The sequence below is a fragment of the Palaemon carinicauda genome, chromosome 32 (assembly GCF_036898095.1).
Source record: "Palaemon carinicauda isolate YSFRI2023 chromosome 32, ASM3689809v2, whole genome shotgun sequence".
Taxonomy (NCBI): Eukaryota; Metazoa; Arthropoda; class Malacostraca; order Decapoda; family Palaemonidae; genus Palaemon; species Palaemon carinicauda.
In genome coordinates this window covers 76,264,074-76,282,276 of record NC_090756.1, presented here as the reverse complement: position 1 = coordinate 76,282,276, position 18,203 = coordinate 76,264,074, and the positions used below count along the sequence as shown (strand labels likewise).

At 42.7% G+C, this 18,203-nt stretch overlaps 1 protein-coding gene across 1 annotated transcript in view; it reads right to left on the bottom strand.

Annotated features, from left to right (window-relative positions):
• The window catches only part of LOC137625668 (uncharacterized), a 216,464-nt gene that overhangs the window by 72,397 nt on the left and 125,864 nt on the right, over positions 1-18,203 (bottom strand). The window contains exon 23 of the mRNA XM_068356578.1: positions 2,296-2,395. Coding sequence (XP_068212679.1) covers positions 2,296-2,395 — 100 coding nt within the window. The remainder of the gene's footprint in view (positions 1-2,295; positions 2,396-18,203) is intronic.

Sequence of the window (18,203 nt, the reverse complement as noted above, 5' to 3'; positions counted from 1 at the left end):
GTGTGGTGTACAGGAGCCGGAATGCGAGGACGCGCAGCATCCTGATGCGGCCCTGGAGGGCGCGAGATGACAGGGGCTCCCGAGCGCTTATCCGGGAGAACCGGGCAAGGGCGCCTGAGCGCCGGTTCAGGATAGCGCGAGGAAGGGATGGTGCGTTAGTGTGTTGGCGCGTTGGCGCTGGTCCGACAGGACAGGCATACTCGCCTGTGGGCGCGCTGGGATGTTGACGCACTGGTGTGCGCTGCTGCAGAGGGCAAGCAGGACGCGCAGTTTGATGAGGGTGCACAGGTGTGTGCTGGAGGGTTGCATGAGGCCCCTTGATGACTGGAACGTGGCGCGCAACCGGAGCGTCGCACGCTGCTGGAACGCGTGCAGGATCGCGCGGTCTGGAAGGAGAGACCTGGGGTGCCTGTGAGCGCCTGAGCGCTAGCTTAGGCGCCTCCTGGGTGGCGCACTGTGATGTAGAAGCGCGCTGGCGCGTTGGCAAGCGGGTGAGCGCTGGGACTGGAACTGTGCGAGGGAACGCTTCGCGCGTACCTCCAGACGGGCGCTGTGAGTCCAGAGGAACCTGTAAGTGCCTGTGCGCTAGCATAGGAACCTCTTGAACTGCGCGTGACGAGGTAGGAACCGGGGAACGCTGGGGCGCAGGTGGGCACGTGTGCGCAGGTGGGCGCTGGCGTGCTGTCACAGGAACTGCTGGAGGGCGCCGGGGCGCAGAAGGATGTGGGCGCGCAGGGGAACCCTGGCGTGTAGCAGGAACAGGGACGCGCACGCACGCAGGTGAGCGCTGTGGCGCTAAGACAGGAACAGCGGCAGCAGCAGGAGGGCGCGCAGGAAGAACCTGGCGCTTGAGGGCAAGAGACGCGGTTTTGCGCTCAAGGCCCTTCTGCAACATCAAAGGGTGACGGCAAGTCAGCAGATCTGGAGGAAGACTGGTCACTGTGTCCCGAAGGATGACCATCATCCGAAGGGGATCGCGAACGATCCCCGGAGAGGTCAAAGGTGGTAGCTGGCAGGGTCGTCGAACGGCGAGTCGTCTCCTCCGCAGAGGACTGTGGTGACGACGAGCCGAAGAAGCGCCTCCTAACTCCCTTGTGAGGGGAAGGAAGGCCTCTACGGCGAAGAGGAGGACGAGCCTTCCGCCTTATACGGCCACGAGGGACCGTGGGATCAGCAGGCTGACCATCAAGGGGCCTCCGCATAGGAGTCTCTGTAAATGAACTCCCCGCAGGGGGAGAATCACCGGCAGGAGAGACTGTGGGACTTAGATCCTCCCTCAAAAGGTGTTCGGAGGGGGAATCTAAGCCGTCAGCTTCCTCAGCAACAGGAACGGGGGTTTGACTTGACCCACGAGATGTCTCCGTCACAACAACGTCAACCACAGACAGAGGATCTATCCCTGCTGCAGTTGGCGATTGTTTGAGAGCTGCACCAAGTTTGATCATGTCAAACAGGGCTTCATTGGAGGGCAAACCCTGCAGCCCCAAGGAAGCCCAAAGCTGTAACAAATCATGATTAGACATATTCAAATCCTCCTCCAGGGGAGGAGGGGCAGCCGCCTCGCTATGGGAGGCGACTACCTCTCCCACACCCCGGGATCGGTCAACAGCAATACGGTCTACGCTACCACTCGCCGGCCTCTCGGAAGAGACCGCTCGAGGGGGAGCTTCGGAGGAGGAAAGGGCAACGGAAGAAGAAGTCCTGGAATTTTCTCTCTTCAAAGAAGCCTCTGAAGGAGAAAGATTCCTTTTGGACTTTTTCTTCCGGCGCCGGGCAAACCTCTCCCACTGGGAGGTAGACCACTCCCTACATTCTATACACACGTTACCACTACCACACCGCTGGCCCCTACAGTGAGGACATAAAGTGTGGGGATCGGTGTCGACCGCCGACATAAAGGTCCCACAAGGGCCGCCGGGAAGTCCATGGCAAGTACGCATAGTAGTAGAGGCCAACTTCAAACACACTGAAAAAGAAAAAGCAAAAACAGATTAAATATGGCAGTCAAAGCGAGGGAGAGAGCAAACAGGTCTGTTCTCCGCTCGAGCCAAAAGTAAAGTTAAGCAATCACCGGTGTGTGTGAGGGGGGGGGGTAGCTAGCTACCCCTCCCTAACTCCCACTAACTAGCGGCGGGGTAGTAAACCCTCGTTAAAACTTTTATGGCTCGTCATTAAGCTACGCCGAAGTAATTACCTCATGTAAATAGCATGGTTTGTATTTCAGTTACGGAACAACTAGGCTTTAGTGACTATCATCTTTCATATGAAAAAAAAAGAAAATAGTATTATACCTACGTATAACTAATGGTGTATCCGGTTATGACTACCGTCTGTACACTTGAGTCATGGTCATAGGTCATGTTGCTAAGTGGAACAGGAGGAGGCATTATACAAGCTGTGGAACAATGTGAAATTGGTAAAGAGTGAGATAACATTGAAGAGTTTGCAAAGTAAATATCAAGAGGTATCTCAAAACAATACTAATACAGTATACAGTGTATTAGTTAGATGAAGTTAAAGACACAGATGAATTATAGTGAGCAAATCGGCATTTTTCTATGCTAAGAAATAGGTAGTTACTTGATTTAATACCTTCGGACAAGGTGTATACACACACACACACACACACACACACACACACACACACATATATATATATATATATATATATATATATATATATATATATATATATATATATATATATATATATATATATATATATATATATATCTTCAAATAAGTCATATTTTGATACCTTAATGTCTGGATTCTCTTATCGACCTCATGATTAGAGGCCCAAGGCAAAACCACCCAACGGCAATAGCTTCTGGCTGGCCAGGGTATCGAACCTTGATTCAGGAAGCTGACATGACGGTTACATGCTATCCATCTAAATGGTGTGTAACTGTCATACCAGCTTCCTGGACCAGGGTTCGATTCCCTGGCCAGCCAGATGATATTACGAGTATCTTGGGTGGTTCCACCTTGGAACTCTGATCCTGAGGTCGATAAGAGAATCCAGACATTAAGGTATTAAAATAAATGGCTTATTTGAATATGAAAAACCAGCCTAAATGTGCAAATTCTATCATATATATATATATATATATATATATATATATATATATATATATATATATATATATATATATATATATATATATATATATGGAGTAATGAGAGCTTTGGGTGTGGAGGAAATGCCCCCTTAAATCTCGATGAAGTCATTGGCATTGGGGTGACGGATTAGGTTTAAGGTAGTAGACAAACTGTCTCTTTGGCTTTTATTCCTGATGGCAGCGTTTGGTCTCATTAGAATGTGTATGGACCGGTAGGGGTTACTTGCCTTACATAAATAGGCACTGTGCATCACAAGGAACTGGCTATCCTTTTATATATTTACCCAATGAACCCTCTATGGATTTAGTCAGTCATGGAAAGAGAAGATGACAGAATGGCCCTCAGTCCCGGGAGTAGCGGGATGCTAAGAATCTCCTTGTTTATAAATACTAAAGAAAAATCTAAAATGGGTAATTGGAATGTTAGAGCCATGAATCAGATTGGGAAGTTGCAGCAAGTGGAAAGTGAATTTATGAAATATAGTTGTAAGAGGATTGGTAAGGAAACTTTGAACTAAGGCAATATATATATATATATATATATATATATATATATATATATATATATATATATATATATATATATATAGATATATATATATATATATATATATATATATATATATATATATATATATATATATATGTATATATATATATGTATATATATATATATATATATATATATATATATATATATATATATACATATATATATATATATATATATATATATATATATATATATATATATATATATATATACATATATATATATATATATATATATATATATATATATATATATATATATATATATATATATATATATATGCATATATATATATATATATATATATATATATATATATATATATATATATATATGCATATACATATATATATATATATATATATATATATATATATATATATATATATATATATATATATACTCAGGAATATCAGATGGAGTTTAAAGAGAAGGGTTGGAAATGAAGATGACACCAATGGCAGAGAAGACGTTAACCGAGTGGAGAGCTGTAAATTGTACATTGTTACTAACAAAGTTCAAATCAATGCAGTGCAATATGAGTATCACAATTTGCTATGCCCCAACAAATGGTTCCTCTGAAGAAAGGAAAGATGAATACTATGAAGAACCTGCAACAGGTAATAGATGAGATCCCTGAGAGCGATATGAAAATTGTGATTGGCGACTTCAATGCTAAAGTTGGAGGAAATAATCAAGGGATAGAGAATGTGATGGGTGTCAAGGGTCTTGGCGATGTTGCAAATGAAAATGATCACATTTCATAAGTTTCTGTTCCACAAACAATCTTGTCATTGGAGGAACTCTTTTTCAACACAAGAATATCCACAAGTATACATGGACTTCACCATGTGGCAATTGAAAAAATCAGATAGATCACATTGCCATTAATAAAGAGAGAAATGTAATAAGCTATAAAAGTGCAGATATTGATAGCGATCACCAGCTCCTCATTGCCACACTGAAATTAAAACTGAAAGCACCCAACAGAAAGATAGATAGAATACCTAGGTTTAATATAACTACGTTTTTAGAAGAAGAGCACAGAGAAACATTTACAATTGAATGTAGGAATCGATTTGCAGTTTTAGAGGCAATTAATGAAGAAGGGTGTGATATTAAGAACATATATCAATCAATTGGTAGTGAAGTCTTGGGACACGCAGTTACAAGGAGAAAACCATGGATATCAAATGATACTTGGGATACTATAAAAAGGAAACAAAGACAGAAATTGATTGTTGAAAGCTTTCGAGGAAGTAAAAAATTACAAGATAGAGCATGCTAAGTATTCCAGTGTTGATAATGAGGTTAAAAGAAAAGCCAGGAATGACTGGAGAGAATATTTAGACAGAAAAGCAGATGAGGCTGACTATGCTATGAATTCAGGGACTGGCTATGGTTTAAGAATTGCTTTCGACTGGGGCAAAGAAGAAGAAGCATATACCCATCAAAAAGAGAGATGGCTCTGTTATAGCAACAGAAGATGAAGAAAGACAACGAGATATGAAGGGAATAATTGATTGATATACCTGAAGCTGGTGAAGACCATTAATGAATTCAGTGTGTTTAAAGTCGAAGCTATCCTCAAAAGACTAAAGTGAGGGAAAGCCCTGGATATGATGGAATAACTGCCGAGATGATAATGGCTCCCAGACTACTTACAAGATTAATTTGTAGAATGTGGCATGAAGAGGCAAAACCTGATGAAAGGGAGTTAGGAGTGTTGGTGAAAATAGCAAAAAAACAGGAGACCTGACTGATTGCAATAATTACAGAGGCATAACACATATATCAGTTGTCATGAAAATATAAAGTATGCTTATTCTAAAGAGACTGGAGAGTAAGACTGATGAAGAGCTGAGAGATGAAGAAGCAGGATTTAGAAAAGGTACAAGTTGCACTGACCAAATTTCCATTTTGAGACATGCACACCAATGCGTAGAATATAGAAATCCCATTTTGATGGCATTTGTGGACCATGATAAAGCCTTTGATGGTGTGCACCGACCAATTTTGTGGAGTGTCCTGCGTTATTATGGAATTCCTCTTAAATATGTAAATTTGATTAAGTCTGTTCCTGAGCATAGCAAGTGCAAAGTCAATGTTAATGGAATCTTATCAAATGAATTTCCAGTGAACAGCGGAGTACTACAAGGGAATGTGTTGTCACCTATATTGTTTGTCCTCCTCATGGATTTTGTAATGCGTAGAACAGTCAGAGAGGGTGGAGAAGGATTGGACTGGATTGGTGATAGGATTTTATCAGACTTAGAGTATGCTGAAGATGCTATCCTTGTTAGCAAAACACCACAGGATTTGCAATGTTTGCTTGCCAGAATACATGAAATACCACACGAGGTTAGGCTGAAGAAAAATAGAAGAAAGGCAGAGGTGATGAGAATGGAGTATGCAATGGTAGATGAAATATCATTGGAAGGAGAAAGGATGAATGAGGTAGAATCATTGAAGTATTTAGGAACCATGATCTGCAATACAGGGTCTTTAGAATTAGATTTTAGTGGAAGACTGAAGAAAGCCAATCAGACAATGGCTAGGTTAGGTAAAATCTAAAAATCAAATCTCCTGAAATTGCATATAAAAATCAGACTTTATAGCAGCTTGGTGAGATTGGTGTCACTGTATGGACATGAGTCATGGTATGACAATGAAACAATCTCCAATAAATTTAGTAGATTTGAGAACAAAGCCCTCAGAAGGATATTGTGAGTTAAATGGCTAGACAGGATTAGAAATGAAACCATAAGAGAGATTACTCGAGAGCTATATGTGGATGAGATCATGATGAGGGGTAGATATAGATGGTTTGGGCATGCTCTTCACACTCCCAAGAGAGGTTAGTTCACCAAATGTTCAGCTGGGCTCCACAAGGCACTAGAAGAGTTGGAAGTCCAAGGCCTACTTGGCTAAGGACTATGAAGTACAAAGTAGGAGATGATGAATGGAGAAGTATTGAATTGAAAGCTCAAGATAGAGACGACTGGCGAAATCTTACCGAGGCATTTTGTGTCAATAGGCGTAGGATGAGATGTTAATGAGGATATATATATATATATATATATATATATATATATATATATATATATATATATATATATATATGCACATGTATACATATATATGTATACGTATATATTTAAGAGGTGTGCAACCAGCTCGAAAGGTGAGTTCCTCTCTTTTAGGTTTAAGTAATTGTATATAGATTACTTAAGACTCTCATCATTCATTTTGTTGTAGTCTTCATTCAAGTCAGTGTATGTAAATTTGCGTTATTTTTAAGAATTAATTTTATATTTCACATATTTTTGTTACGAAGTTTTATGTAATTTCGTCCAAGTATTCTGTACGAACCTACGAGGTTTAAAACGAGGGCTTATGTAATGTTTTAAGTTTTCACAAAGTATTGCATCATGTTAGATTTCCCCGTGGTTGGAATGCTCTTGAAAACCTCAGAGTTAGTTTCATCTCTTTTTAGGGGTCCCAGGTATAGGAAGAAAAACACAATATCTTGAAATAGATTCACTGACCTTCATAAGGCAATGGAGAATGCATATACGAAATATTTTGTCAAAATTCCCGTTACTTTCATAGTTACAGGTTAATTAGCAAAAGTAATTCAATAAACTAAAAACATTGTTCCCTACAAGAAAATGCAGTACTTCTTTTGTTACCGTAAATTTTGATAATTATTTCATTTTAATGTAAAAAAAAATTGTGAACAATGGCATCTGTATAGATTCCATGAATCATAAGATGATATATTACACGGTAAATTACACCCTTTGCCCTTCAATTCTACTACAAACTTCATAGAGAGTACATGTCTGAGTTTAACCCTTGACATTCGCTCATTTTTATGTTTGTTTTTCTCGTTTTTGGCAAGAATTTTATCATTTCAAAGAGGAAAAGACAATTTCAACATCTTGCTAATATAAGGAAGAAAAAAAATTCGCTCTATTAAAAGTTCAGAAGTGAGTAATATCGGTAGTGACGCAGAGAGAGAGAGAGAGAGAGAGAGAGAGAGAGAGAGAGAGAGAGAGAGAGAGAGAGAGAGAGAGAGTGTTGATGGAGGAGTGGCTGCCTTGATTGACAGGAGCCAAAAGAAGCAAGATATTGAGCAAAATGATCTTCCTTTATGATTAAATTATGTTAAATAACTTTGTTTTCGTTTATTATTATCCAAAAAGGAACATAAAACTTATAATAATCAGGATTTATTAATATTGTCTTTGTAAAAATACAAAGAACAACTTTGAACACCCATTTCTCAAAACTATACTTATTGATATTCAAATTCTATTTTCTCCCTTAGTTTTAAAGATATGGAATTGAAAATTGTTATATAACACAGAAAGACATAATAAAATAATCAAATGTTGCCCTTTTTTCTTATTTTTTTTTATTTTTTTTTCTTCCCAATATTTAGGTTTTATCTTTTTATCATAGTGAAAAAATTCATATATGGCAAAAACATACCTTTTAGAAAGAAACTCCTCATATTATTGGAGGTCTTCATAAGGTGTTTATAGCGTGGCAATCCCAGGTCTTAATATTAATTATCAAAGGAGGAGATAGAATTTTAAAAACACTAATTTTCAGGATAATTCGCCCTGGCGTCGCAAAACTGAAGGTCAGAGGCAAAAATCATGTAAAGTTTGGAGATGTCCTAAGTCACCTTATTAAGTGGTATGAATGTCATAATCCTGTCTTTAAAAAATGGCATTAACCGGCCAGCCCCCTTAATGTTTCAAGAAGGTAGGTGGGTGGAGTTAGCTCCGAGGGGGTTATGTTGCAAGCAAGGTTTGATCCCCTGTTCTATTTGTCTCGTTGGCAACCTTATGCCGCAATATGTGACTTGAAAAGATAAATACTATGACCGAATAAGGTAAAACGAGAGTGGAGGTCCTCTAGAGAGTGGGGTTCCCCTGCTGTATGGGACCGGAAAAGCAGCCATCAAAGTAAAGTAAAGTAAAGTAGGCTTTGCCCTCACGCCGCTAAAAGAATCTATTTAGAATTATCTAGAATAAGTAAGTCAATATATATGTGCCCGTAGGAAATCGTAAGCAGCAGAAGAGATCCAGCCTGTCCTTGTGAAAGAGCCAACATCCTCTCTCCTCAAGTGCTTCAAGTGTGTGCCCTCTCTAAAGTGAATAAGTTTTTTACCCAACATATGTCGTGTATAGTGTGTTCAAACGTTAAGGAAACTTTGAATGTGATTTCAATTGTTGTGTGTCATTGTATGCGCTGGTATCATAAAAAATTTGTAACTGGCCCTGTGAAATTTAGTTTAAAACAGTGAAGTGTATTTATATTGCTATCTGTTTAGAAACCTCAAGTGAGCTAGAAAATGTAAGTGTATCAGTTACTTTTATGTAAATAAGGTTGTAAGGACAGTGAGGCAAGCGTCACCAAGATCAACTGATACTTTATTCGAATGTGCACGGAAGTATATGACAAGGTGCGGATGGAAAGGTAGGATGACGTTGGCGCCAAATCAGATTGAAGTGCCCACCAAAATATATGTGTTTTCTCACACTTACAAATATATGAATTATGGGTTAACAGAAACATGTTATGAAACGATATATATATCAAAATGTAGCTCTGGTAGAGCGGAATATATATACATAGGAAACCACAGTGTGGCGAAGAGAGAATTTAAATAAATAAGTAGTTTGTTGATTTTATGGACGACGAAGGGATCGGTGTCCTTACAAGTACTCCCCCCCCAAGACATCGGGCGGCGTAGAGGGCTGATGATCAATCTTCGTATCTTTTCGGGCGTCGGAGGGTTCCTCTTGTTTTTGAACAGAGGGGAGCGCTGGCGGTCGGTGTAAGGATCTCTTCCTCTTGTCGTCGTTTGATGATTTTTCTTTCGTTGGGCGGCTTGTTTTGAGGCGGAACTCTGGGTCTGCCAGGTCCAGCGGAGGCGGTGTCGCTTCCTTCGAGAAACGCTGGTTTCACGCGGTCTATTGAGACCCAGTCCTCTTGGCCATGGACGTCGAGAAGGAAGGCTTTCGTTGTCTTTTTAATTACCCGGTAGGGACCTCGATAAGATCTAGTCAGTGGTTGTCGATGAGCGTCGACACGGACGAAAACGTACCTGCAGTCATCCAGGCTTTTTGGCTTGAAGTGCTTGGTTCTGTCCTGGTAAGTTTTGAGACACGGCCTGAACTTCCTGGCGATGTCCCTTAGGTGATCCAGCTGCGTGTCGTCAGTTGATGAGGGAAAGAATTCGCCAGGAACTGCGAGCGCTTCCCCGTAAACCTTTTCGGCGGGCGAAGGTTCGCCGTCTGCGCGGGGGGCGATGCGAAGGCCAAGGAGTACCCAAGGAAGTCGTGATTTCCAGTCCCCGTCGGTGCAGCTCGCCATCAGGGACGCCGTGAGGGCGCGGTGAGTTCTTTCGACCATGCCGTTTGATGCGGGGTTGTATGCCGTGGTGCTGTGGAGCGTCGTCCCCATCAGGTTCGCCAAAGCGAGCCATATTTCTGAGAGGAAAGCGGGGCCTTTGTCAGTCGTGATGTCGTCAAGAACGCCAAACCTGCTCACCCAGCTTGACAGGAGGGCTTCGGCACATGCTTGAGTCGTAGCTTCGGTCATCGGCGATGCCTCAAACCACCTCGTGGAGCGATCGATGATCGTGAGTAGGTAGCGAGCAGATCCAGAAGGGGGCAATGGTCCCACGACGTCGATGTGTATATGGCCGAAACGTCTTTTTGGCTGGGGAAAATCGCCTACCCCCGATTCGGTGTGACGGCTGACCTTGCTTGACTGGCAGTTGATGCATGACTTCGCCCATTCCCAGGCATCCTTTTTTATCCCTGGCCAGACAAACTTTTCAGATAGAAGGCAAGCGGTGGTGCGTCCTGAGGGGTGAGAAAGTCCATGGATGATATCGAATATTTTCCTTTTGCAGGAGGCTGGTACCCAGGGGCGTGGGCGGCCCGTGCTGGTGTCGCAAAGAATAGTTACTCCTGCTGGTCCGAGGGGAATCGCACTTATCTTGAGCGCGGATGGCTCCATCAGGTGATCCTGTGCTTCTGGGTCGGTGCGTTGTTCGGTTGCGAGATTGGCGTAGTCGATTCCCAGGTGGATCGCGTCAATTTCAATCCTTGAAAGGGCGTCCGCGACTGGGTTTTTCTTTCCTGGGACGTAACGTATGGTGCACCCGAATTCGGTGATTGATGCGAGATGACGTTGTTGTCGGGAGGACCATGCGTCCGTTGATTTCGTGAAGGCGTGTACGAGGGGTTGATGGTTCGTCGCGCTTGTGAAGGGGGTACCTTCCAAGATGTGCCTGAAGTGGCGGACGGCGAGGTAGACGGCGAGGAGTTCCCTATCGAAGGTGCTGTATCTTGTTTCGGCGGGTTTCCATTTCTTGCTGAAGAATGCCAGCGGTCGAGGAGAACCATCGACGAGTTGCTCAAGCACAGCCCCGCAGGCGACATTGCTGGCATCGGTCGTTAGTCGCAGGGGCGCGTTGTCGTCGAAGTGAGCCAGGGTGGTGGCATTCGCAAGGGCATCCTTCGTCCGAGCGAATGCCTGTTGCTGGGGCAAACCCCACTCGAGTTTTTTTGCTTTTCCTTTCAGGACGTCGTCGAGGGGTGACAGGGTTTGTGCGATGTTGGGGATGAAGCGCCTGTAGTAATTGACCATTCCCAAGAACTCCTGAGGTTGGCGGATGGTCGTAGGCATTGGGAACTTCCTGGTGGCGTCGACCTTGGTTGTCATGAGTTTTACCCCGCGCGAGGATACGCGGTGACCAAGGAAATCCACTCCCTCCGCACCGAACGTGCATTTGTCGAAGCGTACGACTAGGCCATTCTCCTGTAGGCGCTTTAGGACGGTGCGGACGTGTCCCCGGTGTTCCTCCTTGGTTTTCAAGAATATCAGGATGTCGTCGACGTTTCAGACGCAGAAAGGTAGGTCACCCAGAATGCTATCCATTAGTCGTTGGAAGGTCGCCCCGACGTTGCGTAGACCGAAGGTTGAGTATGCGAAGGTGTAGGATCCGAACGGCGTTACAATGGCAGTTTTTGGGATATCTTCCGGGAATACGGGGACCTGGAAGTCAGACTTGAGGAAGTCCATCTTGGTAAAAAAGTTTGCGCCGTGCAACGCGTTCGTTAGGTCCTGCATGTTGGGCAGCAGGTAATGATCGGGCGTTGTGATGAGGTTGAGGCGCCTGTAGTCGCCGCAAGGTCTCCAGGACCCGTCCGGCTTTTTAACCATGTGCAGGGGTGATGTCCAAGGGCTCGATGATTTCTTACAGATACCCATGCGTTCGATGTCCTCGAAGGTGTGTTTGGCATCCTTCAGTTTCTGAGGCGGGATGCGGCAGATTTTGGCGTGAGTGGGAGGTCCTGTCGTTGTGATGTGGTGGTAGATACCATGCTTGGACGGGGAACCTGGCGAGTGTCGGAGCTCGGGCTTGAAAACCTCGGGAAACTCTCGTAGGAGGTCGGCGTAGGGATGCGTCGTTACGGCGGATACGGACATTGTTGCAGGGCCGTGTTCTAGGGCGCGAGACTGGCAGGTTCCCGTGTCGATGAGACGTCTGTTAGCGACATCGACGAGGAGTCCATGGTGGGCGAGGAAATCCGCACCGAGGAGGGGGCAATTGACGTCGGCGATAGCGAAGGGCCAAGAATACGAACGGCCCATGATAGATATCTTGAGGGTCTTGATCCCATAGCACCGTATGGGAGATCCGTTGGCGGCGATGATTGAGGGAGCTTTTTTGTCGGGACCACGGTCTAGGTCAGACTTCGAAGGAGGGAACGTTGACTGTATTGCGCCGGTGTCCACCATGAGTCTACGGTTGGAAATGGTATCGAGGATACAGAAACCAATCTTGTTTTGGTTAACTGCGGCTGCGATGGTGGCAGGTGGATGCTTCTGGCGTCATCTTCTAGGGAAACTGCATGGTGCTCTACATTTCTTGGCGTCACTGCCGAACTGTTGGTGGTAGAAGCACCATGCCGGGTTAGGCCCAGGGTTTGGTTGCATCGGTTGCGGTGGTTTCTTTCTTGATAGAATGTTGATCTCGTCGTCCTCAAGGGCCATTGCCGAGGAGTCAATGGAAGAGCAGCTGCTGAAGGAGGAGAACGGAGGCGGTGTTGACGATGATGCTCCGAGGCGAGATGCTTTGGAGGCCTCGTGGAGCTTCTGAGCCCTCGACAGGAGTTCGTTCATCGGGAGCGTGTCGGTGTCTGTCAATTGGGCCCGTACGTCCTATGGTAGGCGTCGAAGAAAGATTTCGCGAGATAAGCTAATCTCTTGTCGTCGGCCGTTGCTGTCTGTTTCGGGGAGCATAAGCAGGCCGGTTAGCTTGTCCCACGCCTCGACAGGAGAGGTGTCACCCATAGGCTTGCCGGCGAGGTCCAGTACTTTCTGTGCCCTTGCTGAGACAGAGAGGGAGTAGATACCGATGAGTTTCGTTCTCAGGTCGTCGTATGAAACTTGGCCAGCCTGGGCGTCGAGCCATGGGGAAATCTTGTCGAATACTTCTTCAGGTATGGAGGTGAGAATGATGTCAGCCTTGGCGCAGGAGTCGCTGAGTCTAGCGATGCGGAAGAGTACGTCCGCTCTCAGGAACCAGGAAGCGGTGTTGTGTTGAGAAAAGGGCGGCAGTTTGACTTTGGGCGTGGAGGCGAGGCCGTTGGGTGCGATGGGCGTGTTGCTCCCTGCATCGTGGCCAGACGACGAGTCGGCGAAGAGGTGAGAAGTTGATATGTCGGTTAAGCTCATCCTACTGCCTTACGTTCACCGAAGTGTGGGAGAACCAAAGGCAGGCTCGTGCCTAAGGTAACGGAGTATGTAGAAGGTAGCACGGCCGTAATAAGTCCGTTAATGGCAAAGCCAAAACCGCTGATGCTACTTTCAACTCCGGGGTCACCAGTTGTAAGGACAGTGAGACAAGCGTCACCAAGATCAACTGATACTTTATTCGAATGTGCACGGAAGTATATTACAAGGTGCGGACAAAAAGGTAAGATGACGTTGGCGCCAAATCAGATTGAAGTGCCCGCCAAAATATATATGTTTTCTCACACTTACAAATATACGAATTATGGGTTAACAGAAACATGTTATGAAACGATACATATATCAAAATGTAGCTCTGGTAGAGCGGAATATATATACATAGGAAACCACAGTGTGGCGAAGAGAGAATTTAAATAAATAAGTAGTTTGTCGATTTTCTGGACGACGAAGGGATCGGTGTCCTTACAAGGTGTTAAAGGTAAACTATTGTTATTAATTATCAACAGTAAATATTTTCATAAATTAATTTCCAGTGAAACAAGGGATTGTGTAATTTTCATACGTATCTATTTCTTTTCTTAGTCTAAGGTTTTGTTCAGATTTGTTATTTCGAGTGATTCATTTTGGGGATAATTTTCTATATTAATGTTGTACTTTTTATAGAATATATTTATTTTTGTAAAAGTGTACTATTTTTATCCTAAATCATTCTTCATAGACCTTGCTCTTAATCCCTGACTAAGAACCAAAGCAAGATGTTGTTTTGAATAGTTCTTAATAATTAATCACCCAGTTTTGTTTTGAGTGTACGTAAGAGACCTTTGTATATTCAGTGTTTTTATATATTGCTGTCTGAGAGTTATATAATTTCCTTAGAGCTCTGGTACTAATGTTCAAGTGTAATAGATTAATGTAAAAACAAACAGATGAGTTAGAAGCTCAGGAGGTTATGTAATTTCCCAGCCGTAATATATATATATATATATATATATATATATATATATATATATATATATATATATATATATATATATATATATACATATATATATATATATATATATATATATATATATATATATATATATATATATATATATATATATATATATATATATACATATATACATTATATGTGTATATATAATCATCATCATCATCATTATCACCTTCTGCGCCTACAGACGCTAAGGGCTTTGATTAGATTATGCCATTCATCTGTATCTTGAGCTTTTAATTCAATTCTTCTCCACTCATCATTTCCAACTTCACGATTCATAGTTTTCAACCATGTAGGCCAGTGTCTTTCAACTCTTCTAGTGCCATGTGGAGCAAAGTTAAACGTTTGGTGAATTAATCTCTCTTGGGGAGTGTGAAGAGCATGCCTAAACCATCTCCATCTACCCCTCACCATGATCTCATATGCACATGGCACTCGACTAATCTCTCTTATAGTTTCATTTCTAATCCCGTCCTGTCATTTAACTCCAAACATTCTTCTGATGGATTTGTTCTCAGATATACTAAATCTGTTGGAGATTGTTTCATTGTCATACCACGACTCATTTCCGTACAGTAACACAGATCTCACTGAACTCATATATAGCCTGATTTTTATATGTAATCCCAGGCGATTTGATTTCCAAATTTTACCTAACCTAGCTTCTCTGATTTGCTATTTTTAATCTTTCCCTAAACTCCAGTTCTAATGACCATGTATTAAGAATAAAATCTCATTAAATGTGAAGCTAGTCAACACAGAGACTCAATCTTCTTCACACGTTTTACCGACCCACTGGTCTAAGTGTGTCTTATGTCAATAAGAAACCTTTGAAAAATTACGGTGTCTTGTCAGTTCAAAGCAAGCAGACTGGTGCTCACAATGTAAACCTTGCAGAAGATCTGACTCTACTCAACAATAATGTGTGCTTGCCCAAGAGCCTTGACATTTTTAGATTAAATGAGGGCAATGGCATCGAAGAAACGCTGCGAAATCACTTTGCTAAGTTCAACACAACATGCCGTCTCCTTTATAGTAAGAGTAGACTACAATGAGCAATAAAACGAAAGCATAACTTGACCTCTTAAAATTATGCGCTATGGAAATCCGCTCATATCGGATGCATGATGATGGTACCTCACTGGCACCCACAGGTGTATGATAAATTCTTAAAAGGATATTTCACAGTCAAGAAAAAAATCCATTTCTTTTCCTGAATAGTGGTAGATCAAGAACAAAATAATGCCATGGGGAAAGAGGAAGGTAGAACTGAAGGGCTAACAAAATTACCAACTACTCTTCAGAGAGGGATGGTTAGTTGTCCAGAGAGAGCACATATTATCAGTGATTTTGAAATGTTCGTTGAACACGCACAGGCCACACCACACTTGCCATCAGGAACCATGACCTGGAATACAGGAATCATTTCTGAAGGATGTAGCATTACTGAAAGCCACACTGAATGACTATGGAAATCCATTTCTCGAAAGGAGTGGAGATCTACTTGTATTAGACTTGAAGGATGTAATGAGCCAGTCACATGTGCATACATTAAGACAGCTTGAGGTCCTTTGCTGCGAATAGTATTGATATATAGTGTTGATAGGATTATGTGTATTGTCAGGCTATATTTTTTGGAGAGGTATTAAATATTGTAAAGAACAATATGGCAGAGTTTATTATCCAAGAGTTTTTAAAACCCAAATGTTCAGAAATTGTCCGAAGATAATGTAACTAAAGCTCAGTGGCTCTCTATTTTAATGGCATGTGGCGGCCATTCAATATGTGGAATGATTAAAGCCCAAATCAAGTGTCTAGCCTTAGGAGCGTTGATAATCTCAGGGAAATTGTAGGAAAAAGATATTGTAGCAGCTTATGAACTGTTGGCAGAAGCTAAAGAAGAATTTATAGCGAAGCAAGGACCAGTTGACCAAGATACTGAAGGCATGAAAGCAGAAAGAGATGTAGAGGCTGAGATTCGACGAATTGCAGCGGAGGAGAATTTAATCAAATTGAAAATGATGGCGGAAGAGAAAGAAGAAGCACGACGTGTGAGGGAAAGAGAGGCAGAAAAATCCAGAGACATCGCAGAAGAAAAAGAGATAGAAGAAGTAAGACATACGAGGGAATTGGAGCTGTTGAATGCTCATACAAAGTCGGCAACGCAGACAGAGGCCACCCCTGCTATGGCCGATCCCGTGTTTATTATGACGAATGCCCATAGGTTAATTCCAAAGTTCCCAGAACAGGCTCTTTGGGAAAGGTAGCAGCACTTATCTATCTATCCTTATCTCAGGACCAGAGGAAGAATATCAGGAAGTGAAGAGGAGTGTGCTGAGAGTACATCAGATTACCCCTGAATATTATAATGAAAGGTCTCGAAGTTTGAGGAAGGACGAGAAAATGACTTTCCTGGATTACGCTTATAAGGGACGAAGATGATTAAGTGATGGATGGAGGCTGTTAACGTGAGGGAGATGGTTGAATTAGAAGAATTGATAGTACTAAAACAATATCTATGAGGAATTCCTGAACATATTCGAACGTACTTGGGAGAGAGGTGAAGAAACTTGATAAAGGGAAGATTATAATATTATCAGTCGTAATCGCTCCTCGGGTATGAAGTTTCAACTGTCATTCTGACCAAGTGTCAAGTATTTGCCGAACCAGGGAAACCAGTTCAGTAATAACTATGTGAAAAAGTTCAATAATTAAAGCGGAAGTAGCACTGGTACTGTTCCTAAGAAGAATGTGGTAGTACCAGAGCAACAATAATTGAATCTTCCTCCGTCAAGTATCGCGAAAGACGTGCAGAAGGTTAATATTGTCTGTTTCAATTGTGGCAAGAGAGGCCACACCAGTAGGGAATGTTGGTTGAACCAACCAAAAGCAGTCGCCCAAGTAAGTGAGGATTATTCAACTTCACAGATTGCGAAGACAAAGAAACAATCGAGAAAGGACGAAGAAGAAAATAAGCCAGCCAACGTTTACATGATGAACAGGAGAAACCCAAACACCGTGAATTCCTTTAAACCATATATTTATGGAGGTATGTTAGCAGCAATAAACGGGAGTGAGCGAACCCCGGGCAAGATATTGCACGACACAGGTTGTAACCATAGTTTGGTAATATGAGGAGTGCACCCGTTGGTGGAACAGTCTCTCACAGGAGACTAGGTTATTTTGAAGGGAATAGGAGGTGAAGAAGTTACCCCTATTTGCCGTTTAAAACTGTCATATGAGATGGTGACAGGTAATTTTGATTTTGCGGTAAAGGATTCATTGGCTGTCGAAGTAGTAGTAGTCCTGCTGGGTAATGAGGTTGGGGGAGCACCGTTTGTACCTTGTCCCATTTAAATGGAGAAACCATTGAAGTATAGTCCTATGACTGAACTCGAGAAGGACTACCCGTATCTGTTTCCTAGTTGCGTGACGACTAGGAGTATGATGAAGAAAGTGGCTGGTGAAGAAGAAAAAAAACCCAAAGGAATGATAAACTTTGAGGATTTGTTTTCCAAAGAAGAGGATTCCCTTGACGGTACGCAAGAAGAGAACTCCCGAGTAATCCTGAGAGAAGAGGGACGTCAGACGAGTGGGCAAGAAGGCAAAGAAGAAATGGACCTGGAAGAAATAGAGAACTCAGCATTAGAAGTAGGACAAATGAGTAGGAAAAGGCTGCTAGGATTGCAACGGAAGGATGCAACGTTAACAGAGTTAATGTACCGTGTGGTGGATGGAA